At 42.5% G+C, this 11,969-nt stretch overlaps 1 protein-coding gene across 1 annotated transcript; it reads right to left on the bottom strand.

Annotated features, from left to right (window-relative positions):
- Positions 1-801: 801 nt before the first annotated feature.
- On the bottom strand, positions 802-11,707 carry CTHRC1 (collagen triple helix repeat containing 1). The gene is made up of 4 exons (XM_042973210.1): positions 11,555-11,707; positions 6,969-7,190; positions 4,370-4,586; positions 802-1,336 (listed from the first exon to the last, which is right to left on the bottom strand). The coding sequence occupies exons 1-4, from the start codon at positions 11,705-11,707 to the stop codon at positions 1,194-1,196; spliced, it is 735 nt and encodes a 244-aa protein (XP_042829144.1). The 3' UTR covers positions 802-1,193.
- Between the last annotated feature and the right edge of the window lie 262 nt (positions 11,708-11,969).

Genomic DNA, 11,969 nt, shown 5'->3' with positions numbered 1-11,969 from the left:
GTTCCTTTTAGTAGGAAATGGAATGTGTTACTAGACTGGTCATCATTTCTAGGTCATTGTTTGCAGGCCCAAAACTAGGAGACTTTGTTATTGTTTTTTGTTTGTTTTGTTTTTTTGGTTTTTGTTTTTAAGAGAGAGAGAGAGAGAGAGAGCACGTGCGTGCGCACATAGGTGAGGGAGGGGCAGAAAATCTTAAGCAGGCTCCATGCTCAGTGTGGAGCCCAACTCAGGGCTCGATCTCACAACCATGAGATCATGACCTGAGCCCAAATCAAAAGTCGAGTGGTTAACCAATTGAGCCGTCTGGGTGCCCCTGTTGTTATTGTTTTATAGCCTTATTTAAGATAAAGTACTTTAGTGAACCAGGATTCACTTAATTTTATCAGTCTGATACCTGTACTTCCTTCATCATGAATTCTTTCTGATGACCTCAGCCACAGGTAATACAACATCCTTTGAATTATGCCAACCCCTTCAACAACTTTTATGACAATCAACATATTGATCTTTGATTTAATGTTAATTGTGTACATATTTTATCCTCCCTATCAATTGGAAGTAAGCCGTTGGGAGGGCAGAATTCACATCTTTTTATTCTTTGTTAGAGATAAAATTCCTAAAGTACTCGTTAATGTATTTCCTGACACGTAAATACCCCCCTTCCCTTTATACGCCTCAAAATATGAAGCAGTACATGTACTAAAATTTAATATATATATGATTATTAATTGAACCCAACTTTTCAGGTATAAAGTACTAAGGACTCTAACTTTAGTAGCAATTAGGTTAAAGATATTAAAATAGTCTGAAACAAGTTTTATTTCACAGATGTATAAAACAGTTCTGAACATTTACAACTTATACAAAAACTGGTAGCCTTCTGTTTTAAAAGGTGCTATCCTAAGACAATAGGAAAAGTTCAAGACCGCGATGACGTCCCAAATTACGGGTTCAGGGAATGGGGAATACGAAGAACGTATTCTAATCAACTACAAAATCCTGAAACCAGTTTTGATTGAAGGAAAATGAGTAATACTGGATTTTCAAACAGTGTGAAATCACACTTTGGTCTGTAAACACATTTAGCTTTGTTTTTTATTCAGATGTATACATTAGACATTATATAAAACGCCACTAAAATGAACCCTTCAAAGGTTTAATAAAAAAGAGGTAGGGAATGAAAATTAAAGAATCTATTTTGGTAGTTCTTCAATAATAATGCGAGACACTGAATTCCATCCAGTAGAGGCATCTCCTTTCGGGTAATCCGAACAAGTCCCAACCCAGATAGCAACATCCACTAGTCCGGCACCAATTCCTTCACAAAGTCCTTCCACTGCAGAACAGAGATGAAAGGTACATCTTTCTTTAGAACGAAAAGCAAAAATCTTCATCTAAATTTTAGTGCTTTAGCAAGCTGGATAACGAATCTATTTAATGTACGATGAATTAAAAATTCTAACACTTAATCAGGACTTCATAGAGATAAATTCTCTTTTTCTTACCAAGTAAATATTTTTAAGAGATGTATTCCTATCCATTTGATGATATAAGCTTAACAGATAGTTTTCTTACAGGTTTTGACCATAAAAGCAGAGTCTGTTTAGTTCCTGAAAGTTTAGGTGACTGAAAACAAAAAAAGCAATTTATTTGACTAAACAAAGGAAGCCTACACTTTTGAAAGCCAAGAGTTTTATTTGATATGCAGGTCTTTTTTAAAGGAAGTCTTTTCCAACACTTACCTATACACTTGATGGCATTCACGGAGAAGAAAGGACTTTTAAAACATTAAAAGAAATTCTAGCATAATCATTATACCAGTCCTCCAACCTGGGAATCCCATTTTTCATAGAATTTCCTCACGGTGAAAAAACAAGCAGCGTTGTTTTTCCTCTGTGTTCTTCTGCTTTATAAATATACAAATTTTCTCAGGGTCTCTGGACTTTCACATGCTAATATACAACTTGCATTCCATCTTACCATGGTTCTTCTATATTAAAAAAAAAAAAATCCCCAAGGTCATTTTAACAGACAAAAAGATATGTGTCTGTGTAAGGAGGAAAAGGCACCAAAGGTTGCCAGATTCTTTAAGAAAATGGGTCCCGATATATGAGTAGTGGAGGGATGCCATCATGCGACTGGTCAGATTTCCCATTTGGTAGGTTAGTACAATCCGGCTGAGCCTCAGTAATGTAGATCTGACGCTATCTCCTTCTTTTAGCGGACACATCAGTGAATCTAAGGTAAGTCCCTCAGAATCCAGTGATACGACTGTGGTTCAGGCCCCTTTCAAAGCGGGGAGAACTAAGCAGTGTGACCACAATTCCATTTAACCTAGGGCCACACTTGGTGAAAATGCCCAGAAATAATACTCGTGTTCTCCCAAGTTCTGCAGATCCACGGCCTAGAAGCTTGCTCACCTCACACTGCATGATGTAATAAGACAAGTTGGGGTCTAGCATCAGTCTTGCAGGAGGAGTCAAAGGGTCACTTCATGGTCTTTAACATATAACATAATGTTTTTTGAATGAATGAACATTTTTGCAATGGTAATATACTATTGCAATTTATTAAGCATCTAAAATATGTTGGAATTGGGAGTTCTAGACCTATTTTCCTCCTAGACCCAGGTAACAAAGTAGCATTCAAATGTTTTCAAACTCCCATGGATATATCCAAGACTTTCAGTCAACCTCAATGTGCTAAGTAGGTCTCCTTTCTCTCAAGAAAGAGTAACAGTGTGAGAGGGAAAGTGACTTTATTATAGGGGTAACCTTCCATAACCTTAACACAGAAACTGTTATGAGTAATAAATTACTTCTGACATTCCACCCAACGGATCACACCAAATGAGTTTCCACAACAGGGTTGGGAAATGCTATATTAAATAATTTATAAGGCATATGCACGTATAGGTCACAGTTCATGGGCCTGAGGGCCCATATCATAGCAAGATATTAGCTCAAACACCTTAAAGGTAATACAATAGAAAGTAAGTTACTCATTCCAACGACTATTTAACACATATCACTTCCTAATCAAATCTTAATTTTATATCCAGATTTTTCTTATTTTAGAGACTGCTTCTCAAGATGCAAAACATATCATCCTTTCCAGCACATGTATCTAAGGACTTAGTGATGAAGCTTTTTAACCAGACCAAAGAGTGGGTTGGGGAGACAAGAGGGCAGGCAAGGAGCTGGTTTCTGCTTTCCTGGACACTGACTCTACTGTCCTGGGTAACACACTTTATTTCCCTGGACCTTCTCTATGTGCAAAAAGAGGGGATTAAAATATCTTCTTTATATCTGAAAGATATGGTGGGGATCTGAGGAAGAATGTGGAAGGGACGCCCTTAATTTCTTAGGAATAAGAAATGTGAGATACTGGTTTCTGGGTTCAGTATCTGACTTGAATCCCCAAAGCATGCTGAAATATAATTTCCTCTGGTTTACAGTGGAGGGATCTCTTCTCTTCCCTCTGCCATTTTTAAGTGCAAGATTAGTGAGAAATCCTTGCAAGAAATCAGGGAAATGGATACATCTTGTGATTCTCCCAGCATGGGCGGTCATGCTGTGCGATCCCACTGCAACTCAAGAAACCAAATATTGATAGTGGTACGTCTGGGTGATGGCTTTAATCGGCAGCCCCCCAGTTCTATTTCTTGGTATCGTCCAAATTTTCGTGAATGAGCCTTAAGACAGAACAAACCAACCAAGTTTTTTCCCTTACAGTTTAAGCAAACACTGGTTGAAATGAATGTCATTCTTTCACAGAAACAGAGAATGCAGTATGGCCATGTTCTCTTTTGCAAGTTCAGCAGACCGTATCCATCCTTTTAAAGGACAAGGCAGAGAAGTAATCTCCTTATCAGTCTATGCTAGTGGATCTCATGAGCATTAAAATAACTGGAAGAGATTCTGCAATCCATTCCCTCAGCAGCCTCCATACCCGTTAAGTCAGACCCCCTGGAGGGGTGGTACTCAGGTACAGGGATTTTTTTAAAGTGCCCCAGTTGAGCCGAATACGTAGCCATGGTTGAAAACCACTGCTCTATGGCATTAGAGACTGTTTTGCCATTTCATCTAACTCAGTAATTTTCAACCTTGGGGATCTTTTAAAAAATACAGTCTGATCCACAGAGATTCTGACTCAGTTGGTCAGAGGTGGGACCCAGGCATCTGCATGTTTTTTTTTTAAAGATCCATTTCAGGGAATTCTGAAATGCAACCAGGATGAAGAATCATGTGCTGAAAACCTGCTATAGGTCTCCTTCTCAGAGGCTAGTGAGCCAACATGCCAGCGGATTCAAAACCAGTTTTGGTCTCTAAAGACGTAAGGCACATCATGCAGTCACTATTCTACATACCAGAAGAAGTGCGATGAATATTAATTGTTGAATTGAGTTCAGGGCTTCCTTGGTCCAAATAAATTATGGCTTCAATGGGAAGAGGTCCTGAACATTCAGCTCCGTTGAACGTGAAATACCAACGCTGACAGCACGCACTTCGGCATTTTAACCGAAGTGAGCCGCTGAACAAAACTCGTAAAGCACTGTTGGAGCGCATCTTTGTAAACGTACACTCCTGTCACAAACACAGAAACAAGGTTTTGTTAGCGTTTTCAACTTTCATTAAAATTATGCTTTCAGGGCTGCCTGGGTGGCTCAGTCGGTTAAGCGTCTCCCTTCGGCTTAGGTCACGATCTCACAGTTGATGAGTTCGACTCCCGTGTCGGGCTCTGTGCTGACGGCTCAGAGCCTGGAGCCTGTTTTGGATTCTGTGTCTCCCTCTCTCTCTGCCCCTCCCCTGCAGAGGGGGAGAGAGAGGATCCCAAGCAGGATCTGCATTGCCAGCACAGAGCCCCATGTGGGGCTCAAACCCACAAAACCGTGACATCATGACCTGAGCCGAAACCAAGAGTTGGACGCTTAACTGAATGAGCCACCCAGGTGCCCCTCAAATTACATTTTAAAAAGCTTAACTTTTACAGAAGGAGAGAGGTTCTCTGCAAGATAGATAAAAGTCTGATATGAGGTACTCTCAGAAAATCAAATTACAGCAGTCTTAAAATTATTCACGCCATTGAAGGTATCTTTTGGTTTTACTCAAAACAGCTAGTCTTCCGTATTTTAAACCAAACCAATCTATATATTGACTTTTTTTTTCCATTCCAAAAAATATCTCCTGAGCCCTTTATGCTGGATGTTACAGTCACAGCAGTAAATGAAACAGAATCTCTGCCCTCGTGGACTTTATATTCTGGACCAGCCCTGTCCATATTCTAGACTAGCCCTGTCTCTATATACTTATTCTTGACCAGTTTCTTTTTTCGAGCAACAGCAAACAGTACCAGGGGTGAAGCACAGGTGGGGGTTTTAGTCTTTACCTATCTGACACAATTAGAAAGCCCGGGTCTCTTTCTCTCATTGCTCTTTGCAAAATTTGTCTCCCCACTGGCTCACGGTCTACTATCTTTCACTTGCAGAAAACTCCCAAACCCATTCTGACCGCTCCTAAGAAACTTAAAAACATATTAAATATGTAGAGTCCACACGGATAGTTGTAGAACTCAGCGACTTTTGATGAACTGTAAGTAACCAGTCCGTCCGAACAGTCTCGAACGGTTTGCAATCGAGCAGGTGTGAAAAAGCTGCGGCGAGGAGCATCTCAGAGTGTTCCGAAAGTAAAATCTCTTCTATTTGCATTGGCTGATGGTAGGAGTAGTTACTATCAAGGAATAATACATTGTACATACAGAACCAGGTACGGCACTGGGCAACAAAAGAAGAAAGAGGCTTAGAAATAGCACCAAGCTTCTTCAGCTCTGTGCCATCCCGATCGTCTTGCCAATTGCTTTTGAAGCAAACACTAATTAAAGTGACTAGAGTCATGAATCAAAATGCTTTGCCACACAGGCTCTTTTGAGTACTTTTCCCCCACCTCACCATTACAGACAATTTTTTTTTTTAATTTAAGTTCATTTGTTTGTTTGTTTGTTTATGTATGTATGTATGTATCTATTTATTCATTGAGACATCGAGCAGAGGAGAGGCAGAAAGACAGGGAGAGAGAAGCCCAAACAGGCTCCACGCTGTCAGTGCAGAGCCCAAGCTCACAAACTGTGAGATCATGACCTGAGCTGAAATCAAGAGTCAGATGCTTAGCTGACTGAGCCACCCCAGGAGCCTCACAATTTTTTTTAAAAAATTTTGTTAATGTTTATTTATTTTTGAGAGAGGGAGACAGAGTGCAAGCTGGGGAGGAGCAGAGGGAAAGGGAGACACAGAATCTGAAGCAGGCTGTCAACACAGAGCCCGACGCGGGACTCGAACTCATGAACTGTGAGTTCATGGCCTGAACCAGTCTGACGCTTAACCGACTGAGCCACCCAGGTACCCTCACAGACAAACTTTAAATGCTCACTGTAGTATATCTCTGGTCCATTCTACCTCCCGTAAGCTTAGCAATTTTAAGCCACACCTGCTACCCAGAATAAGGACAAATACCAATAGACTTCCCACTTCGAGATAATTCCTATCACAGGGTAGTTTCTTGGAAATTTTTTCCCACTCTTTCGTGGTCTGGAGCCACAGCAGAATTTCTTACACTAATTTAAATTTAAATTCACTTTAGGACAAGACTGGAAGGTTGCTTACCATCCAACACAGACACTCACACTCTCCCTTTTTGTTTGCATTTAAAAAGGGGAGAGTAAGTTATGTTAGATATTATCCGGGCTAAAATAACATGGTGATTTGTCTTAGAAATACCTTTATAAAATCAACTTTGAAAGGTTAGCTTTTTTTTTTTCATTAATCCTAACTTAAAAGCTACAGGGTCCCTACTCCTTAATTTTGTAAAAAGTCTTTTAGTAAAAATAAAATAAAATCTCATCCAAAATTCACACTTAACTATGAAAACTCTTAAGTTTTGCTTCAACTTTAAAATAATTCAGACTTCACTTACCGCAATTTTGCCAAGATCAATGCCGTAATTCAGTGAACTCCACGAGCACTGCTTGTAGTTAGGTGTCCAGGACTCCTCAAAGCTTTCCCTCAGGCATTCTCCCTTTTCTCCTTTGAATCCATCCCGACCGGGGATCCCAGGGGTCCCAGGAATGCCATTGGCCCCAGGGCTTCCGTCTCGCCCAGGCACCCCTGCAGGTCCTTGTAAGCACATTCCATTATACTAGAGCAGAAAAAGGAAATAGGGACAAACTCTCACCACTTACGATTCCAAGACTCATTCTGATTAGAATTGCATTTATTTTTGAGCACCTGGAGTGCAGAATCTCTTCATACTACTGGTTCATGTTCTAAATGAGTTATTATAGAGAACTGATTTTAAAACGATTTCTAAAATGTTAAGATTTCTTTCCTGTTCTTTTCATTGCACAGACTGTAGGCACGCATGCACACACACAAGTCAAAGATGACACAATGTTTTCATTTGCCTGCTTTTTTCTACTGCTTAGTAAAAGTATACACAATTTTTAAATAGCTGTACTTTAGCGTGAACATAATTGAATACACTGCCATTTTCTTCTGACCTTATATGCTGTAAACTTATTTACTTGGATTTCAGAATGATACTTTAAAAAATTTTTATGCAACCATTGCATTATTTGGGGATACTTAGGCTGTTCCTATGTTGTCTGTCATTAATATTATTGTAATGAAAATCTTCATACATAGAGCTTTCTTCGTCTTTTGAATTATCTCCCTAAGATATATTCCTAGTGATAAAATTATTTAAAAAGCTTAGTTAATAATTATCTTAAACGGGCGAAACCTTTGAAATGGATCGCACATCTCCTGCTTCTATTTTTATGTGAAGGGAGTGTCACTAGGGTAACACGTCTGGCCTCCAACCTCACTCCTTCTTAGGAGTGAATGACATGGTTACAGGTGACCGCTGGTTTTCATTAGGGTGGCAGGAATCTATCCAACCTCTTAAGTGCTATGATTATTTCTCGGTGTCAGGTAGAAGTTAAGAGCATGAGTTCTTGCACCAGATTCTCTGGATTTTAATCCTGGCTCAACCACATATTAGCTCTGTGAGATAAGGCAACTGACTCAACGTTTCAGTGCCCGTTTCCTTACCTGTAAAATGAAGAAAATAGTAAAGATTCTTACCTTGTAGGTTTCGTATGAGATTGAAGTGAGATAATATATAAAATGTGCTTAGAGCAGTGCGGGGCACAGTAAGCAGTGTATGTCAGCCGTAAGGATTCTTATTATTCCCCCAAGACCATGTAAGGCAGTGATACTGGGCAAGTATGTCTACTCCCTCGGGTGGACCTTGCCAGGGTCTAGAGCTGGGAAAGGCAACATTAGCAAACCTGCCAGCCAGCACACATAAGCCACTCATACCAATGTAGCTGGATAAGTGGTAAGGGTGATATTTTATCTCCGTCTAATTCCCATGTCTATTCCTGAATTCGTCCACTTATTAGGGCCCTCCAAACCACAAATGCGATCCACTTAAATTTTTACTTTAACATTCCCCTATTTGTGTAAAGTATACTGTCATTCTATATAAAGATCCTGTCCAGTGAGAACAACAACAACAACAACAACAACAACAAAACCCCAAGATTCCTTATAGATTAAAATAACTTCAAAACTTATCTTTCAATTTCGCCATCTGGGATTAGACATGGTCATATTATAAAATCCAGTAATGACATTGCCTAGGAAGGATCCTCATGTATATAATGTTTCCCAATCAATTTCTTTTCCCATCGCCAGCTTTAGGTTTGTTTTTTTACAATTTATTTTAGAAAGAGAGAGAGAGAGAGTGCATGAGAGCAGGGGAGAAGGGCAGAGGGGTATAGAGAGAGGAGAGAGAGAATCTTAAGCAGGCTCCATGCTGATGGGGGGGAGGGGAGGCTGGATTCCATGACCTTGGGATTATGACCTGAGGCAAAATCAAAAGTCAGATCCTCAAATGCCAGAGCCACTCAGGGGCCCCTCATCTTTGTTTCAATTTTTTTTTTTTTTTTTTTTTTTTTTAGCGTTTATTTCTGAGACAGAGAGAGACAGAGCATGAGTGGGAGAGGAACAGAGAGAGAGGGAGACACAGAATCCGAAGCAGGCTCCAGGCTCTGAGCTGTCAGCACAGAGCCCAAAGCACAGCTTGAACCCACGGACCACAAGATCATGACCTGAGCCAAAGTCGGATGCCCAACCGACTGAGCCACCCAGGTGCCCTATGTTTTGATAAATGATTTATGTCATGACTTTGGCCACTGCCATTTTCCTGATGTAAGAAAAAAAAAGCACTATTTATTTATTGCCAAGGAAGTAGTAAGAAAAGTATTTAATAAAATTTCGAAAGTATTTGAAGACACGCTAAAATACAAAATATTCTAAAACAGGGGTCCCTGGATGGCTCAGTTGATTAAGCATCCAACTCTTGATTTTGGCTCAGGTCATGATCTTACTGTGGTAAGATCAAACCCCAAGTTGGACACCATGCTGAGTGAGCTTGCTTAAGATTCTCTCTCTCTGCCCATCTTCCACTCGTGTGCTCTCTCTCTCTCAAAAAAATAAAAAATAAAGAAATAATCTGCATTTCAGTGACCACATAATTATATTGAATTTGGTTCCACAGGTATTACATCTGTCTTCTCACTTTAAAATGCTAACCCTTGGGGCGCCTGGGTGGCTCTGTTGGTTAAGTGGCCAACTTCAGCTCAGGTCATGATCTCTCAATTGGTGGGTTCAAGCCCAGCACAGGGCTCTGTCCTTACAGCTCAGAGCCTGGAGCCTGCAGCCTGCTTCTGATTCTGTGTCTCCCTCTCTCTCTGCCCCTCCCCCACTCACACTCTCTCTCTCACTTTCTCTCAAAAATAAATTTTTAAAAGTTAAAAAAATAAAATAAAATAAAATGCTATCCCAGCACATGCTTAGTACTAGGCAGGGGTTCTATAAATGTCGGTAGAATGAGCCCCTATTTCTCTCCATGGCCACCAGGGGGCAGAGCTTGCTGGAAGCTTGAAAGGAACGCTTTGACAGATTCTGTACAAAGAAGTTGTTTTATAGAATCTGTTGAAACCTTCTTAATGACCACATGAACATTTTTTTCTCTAGCAAAACCAAATCCAATCTACAGGATGCACCTGAGCTTGGCTGCACAATAAGCTTTTCCAAGCAGGGCGAGATTTGTGGGAAACCGCAGGTACTGAAAATCCATGGAGGAAAAGAAAAAATTGCTAGCTTTATGGAGAAAAGGGGTATTTTGTGTATCATAATTGCAAATTCATAAATGCAAACTGCAGATGAACCACAACCATTTGGTACAGTTTTAAACAACTTAGACACTTAAAATAGAACTGTAGCCCTGAACACATTGTCTGCTTTGTGGAACAAAATTACATAGCACATCACCAAAAAGTGCAGTGTGCAATGGCAGGAATTTTTTTCCAGAGCCTTTGAATCTGGCATAGAACTAGCTGCCAGGGAGTTTGGTTTATTAGCTCAGTTTATAATGGCAACTTAACAAATTCAAAACGGTTTTTATCAAAACAATGCCCCCACTTTATGCCCTGCAATGCCTGTAAACCGTATTTGTCTGCAAATAAGATTGGCTTAAGGACTTAAGTTTATTATGTGCCAAGGAATATGGTAGCTTGTGAAAGGACAGCTCTAGACACAGGGCTAGGTTTGTTGATTTTCGGAGGGAAAGAGCTTTAAGCAAACAGACCTTCCCATAGATTAGCCCTTCAGAAAGCACTTGGGCTATTTGCTGTCCTGGAAACTGTCTTCTCCCTTAGCTCCACTGTGATGCTCCAGCTTGGTGGCCACAGGCTGGGGACTGAGGGTATCTGGAAGAACTGACTACCTGTCTGTCTAAACAGAACAATGAAATGGGTCCTTGGAGGGTTAGTGCGGGGTCCCTTCATTTTCCCCTTCTGGCCTTAATCCGTCTGAACCATTCCGGTCCTGAGCTGTGGTCGTCCAGCAAAGTAAATTGCAGCCCATACTTCCTAGGAAGATGACCCACATGACTCATAGTATTCAAGTTACAAAGAGTTGGACGGATGCTTTGTAAGGGTTGTTATTCTCTCCTGCAGGCAGACGTGGCCACCAGCCCCAACACAGGACACGTCACAGGGCTCTGGGCCAGGCCCACCCAAGGGATCAGCGAGTCTAGGGTCTCCCAGGCAGCTCCCAGGCCCACCTTCCAACCTACCTAAGCTCCTCCTCCTACTCTCATTGCCGCCCTAACCCTCTCCATCTTCCTGGGGTGTGGAGGGCCCTCAGAGACCAGAAATTATTGGGCGTCTCCCTGTATTTTGGGGCGTCCCACCCGACCCACGTCGCATCTCCGTTCCACGATGGCCCTGCCATTAGGGTCTCCCGTGCGAGTGCCACGACCTCACCGCACGCCTAGCGCAGGTCCTACCTTACACGTGGACGCAGACAAAGCGGGACACCCAGTCGCACGCACGACCCACCTACACAGCTGTACAGACCACCCCGCCCCCAACAGCTGGACGCACGTCCTCCCGGTGCGGCCCGCGGCTCTGTCCCCGCCGCCGCACTCACCAGGTCCACCACCTCCCTCTGCCGGAGCAGCGCCTTTTGCTTCCCCTTGGGGGTCTCGGAGGCGCTCGACGGCGCCCGCAGCTGCAGCAGCAACAGCAGCAGGAGGCCGAGGAGCCGCTGCGGAGAGGCCGCGGCGGGGCCGTGGGGGCGCATGGCGCGCGGCGGCCCGGGGAGGCGCGGAGCAGGAGGAGGAGGAGGAGAAGGAGGAGGAGACGCGGAGCCGGGACCTGATCAGAGTCTGGCCCCGCCGTGCTCCCAGGCCGCCGCAGGCTGCATCAATGCCCCTTTCACCCGCGCGCCTCCCTCCGACTCCCTCTCCCTCCCGCCCCTCTGGACACCCGAGTTTCCATCCTGTAATAGGCCAGAGCCCCTACCCCGAGCCCGACACGGGGCGGGCCGAGAGCCGAGCCCGCCC

This window comes from Panthera tigris, chromosome F2 (genome assembly GCF_018350195.1).
Source record: "Panthera tigris isolate Pti1 chromosome F2, P.tigris_Pti1_mat1.1, whole genome shotgun sequence".
NCBI classification, from domain to species: Eukaryota; Metazoa; Chordata; class Mammalia; order Carnivora; family Felidae; genus Panthera; species Panthera tigris.
The sequence above is the reverse complement of the archived record's forward strand: the minus strand, read 5'-3'. Positions and strand labels throughout refer to the sequence as shown.

Excerpts from the sequence above, each read along its gene's own strand:
- CTHRC1 (XM_042973210.1), bottom strand. The coding sequence starts at position 11,707 with ATGCGCCCCCACGGCCCCGCCGCGGCCTCTCCGCAGCGGCTCCTCGGC. Across the intron at positions 7,191-11,554 it reads AGAGGGAGGTGGTGGACCTG|TATAATGGAATGTGCTTACA; the intron begins GTGAGTGCGGCG and ends TTTCTGCTCTAG. Across the intron at positions 4,587-6,968 it reads TTGATCTTGGCAAAATTGCG|GAGTGTACGTTTACAAAGAT; the intron begins GTAAGTGAAGTC and ends TGTTTGTGACAG.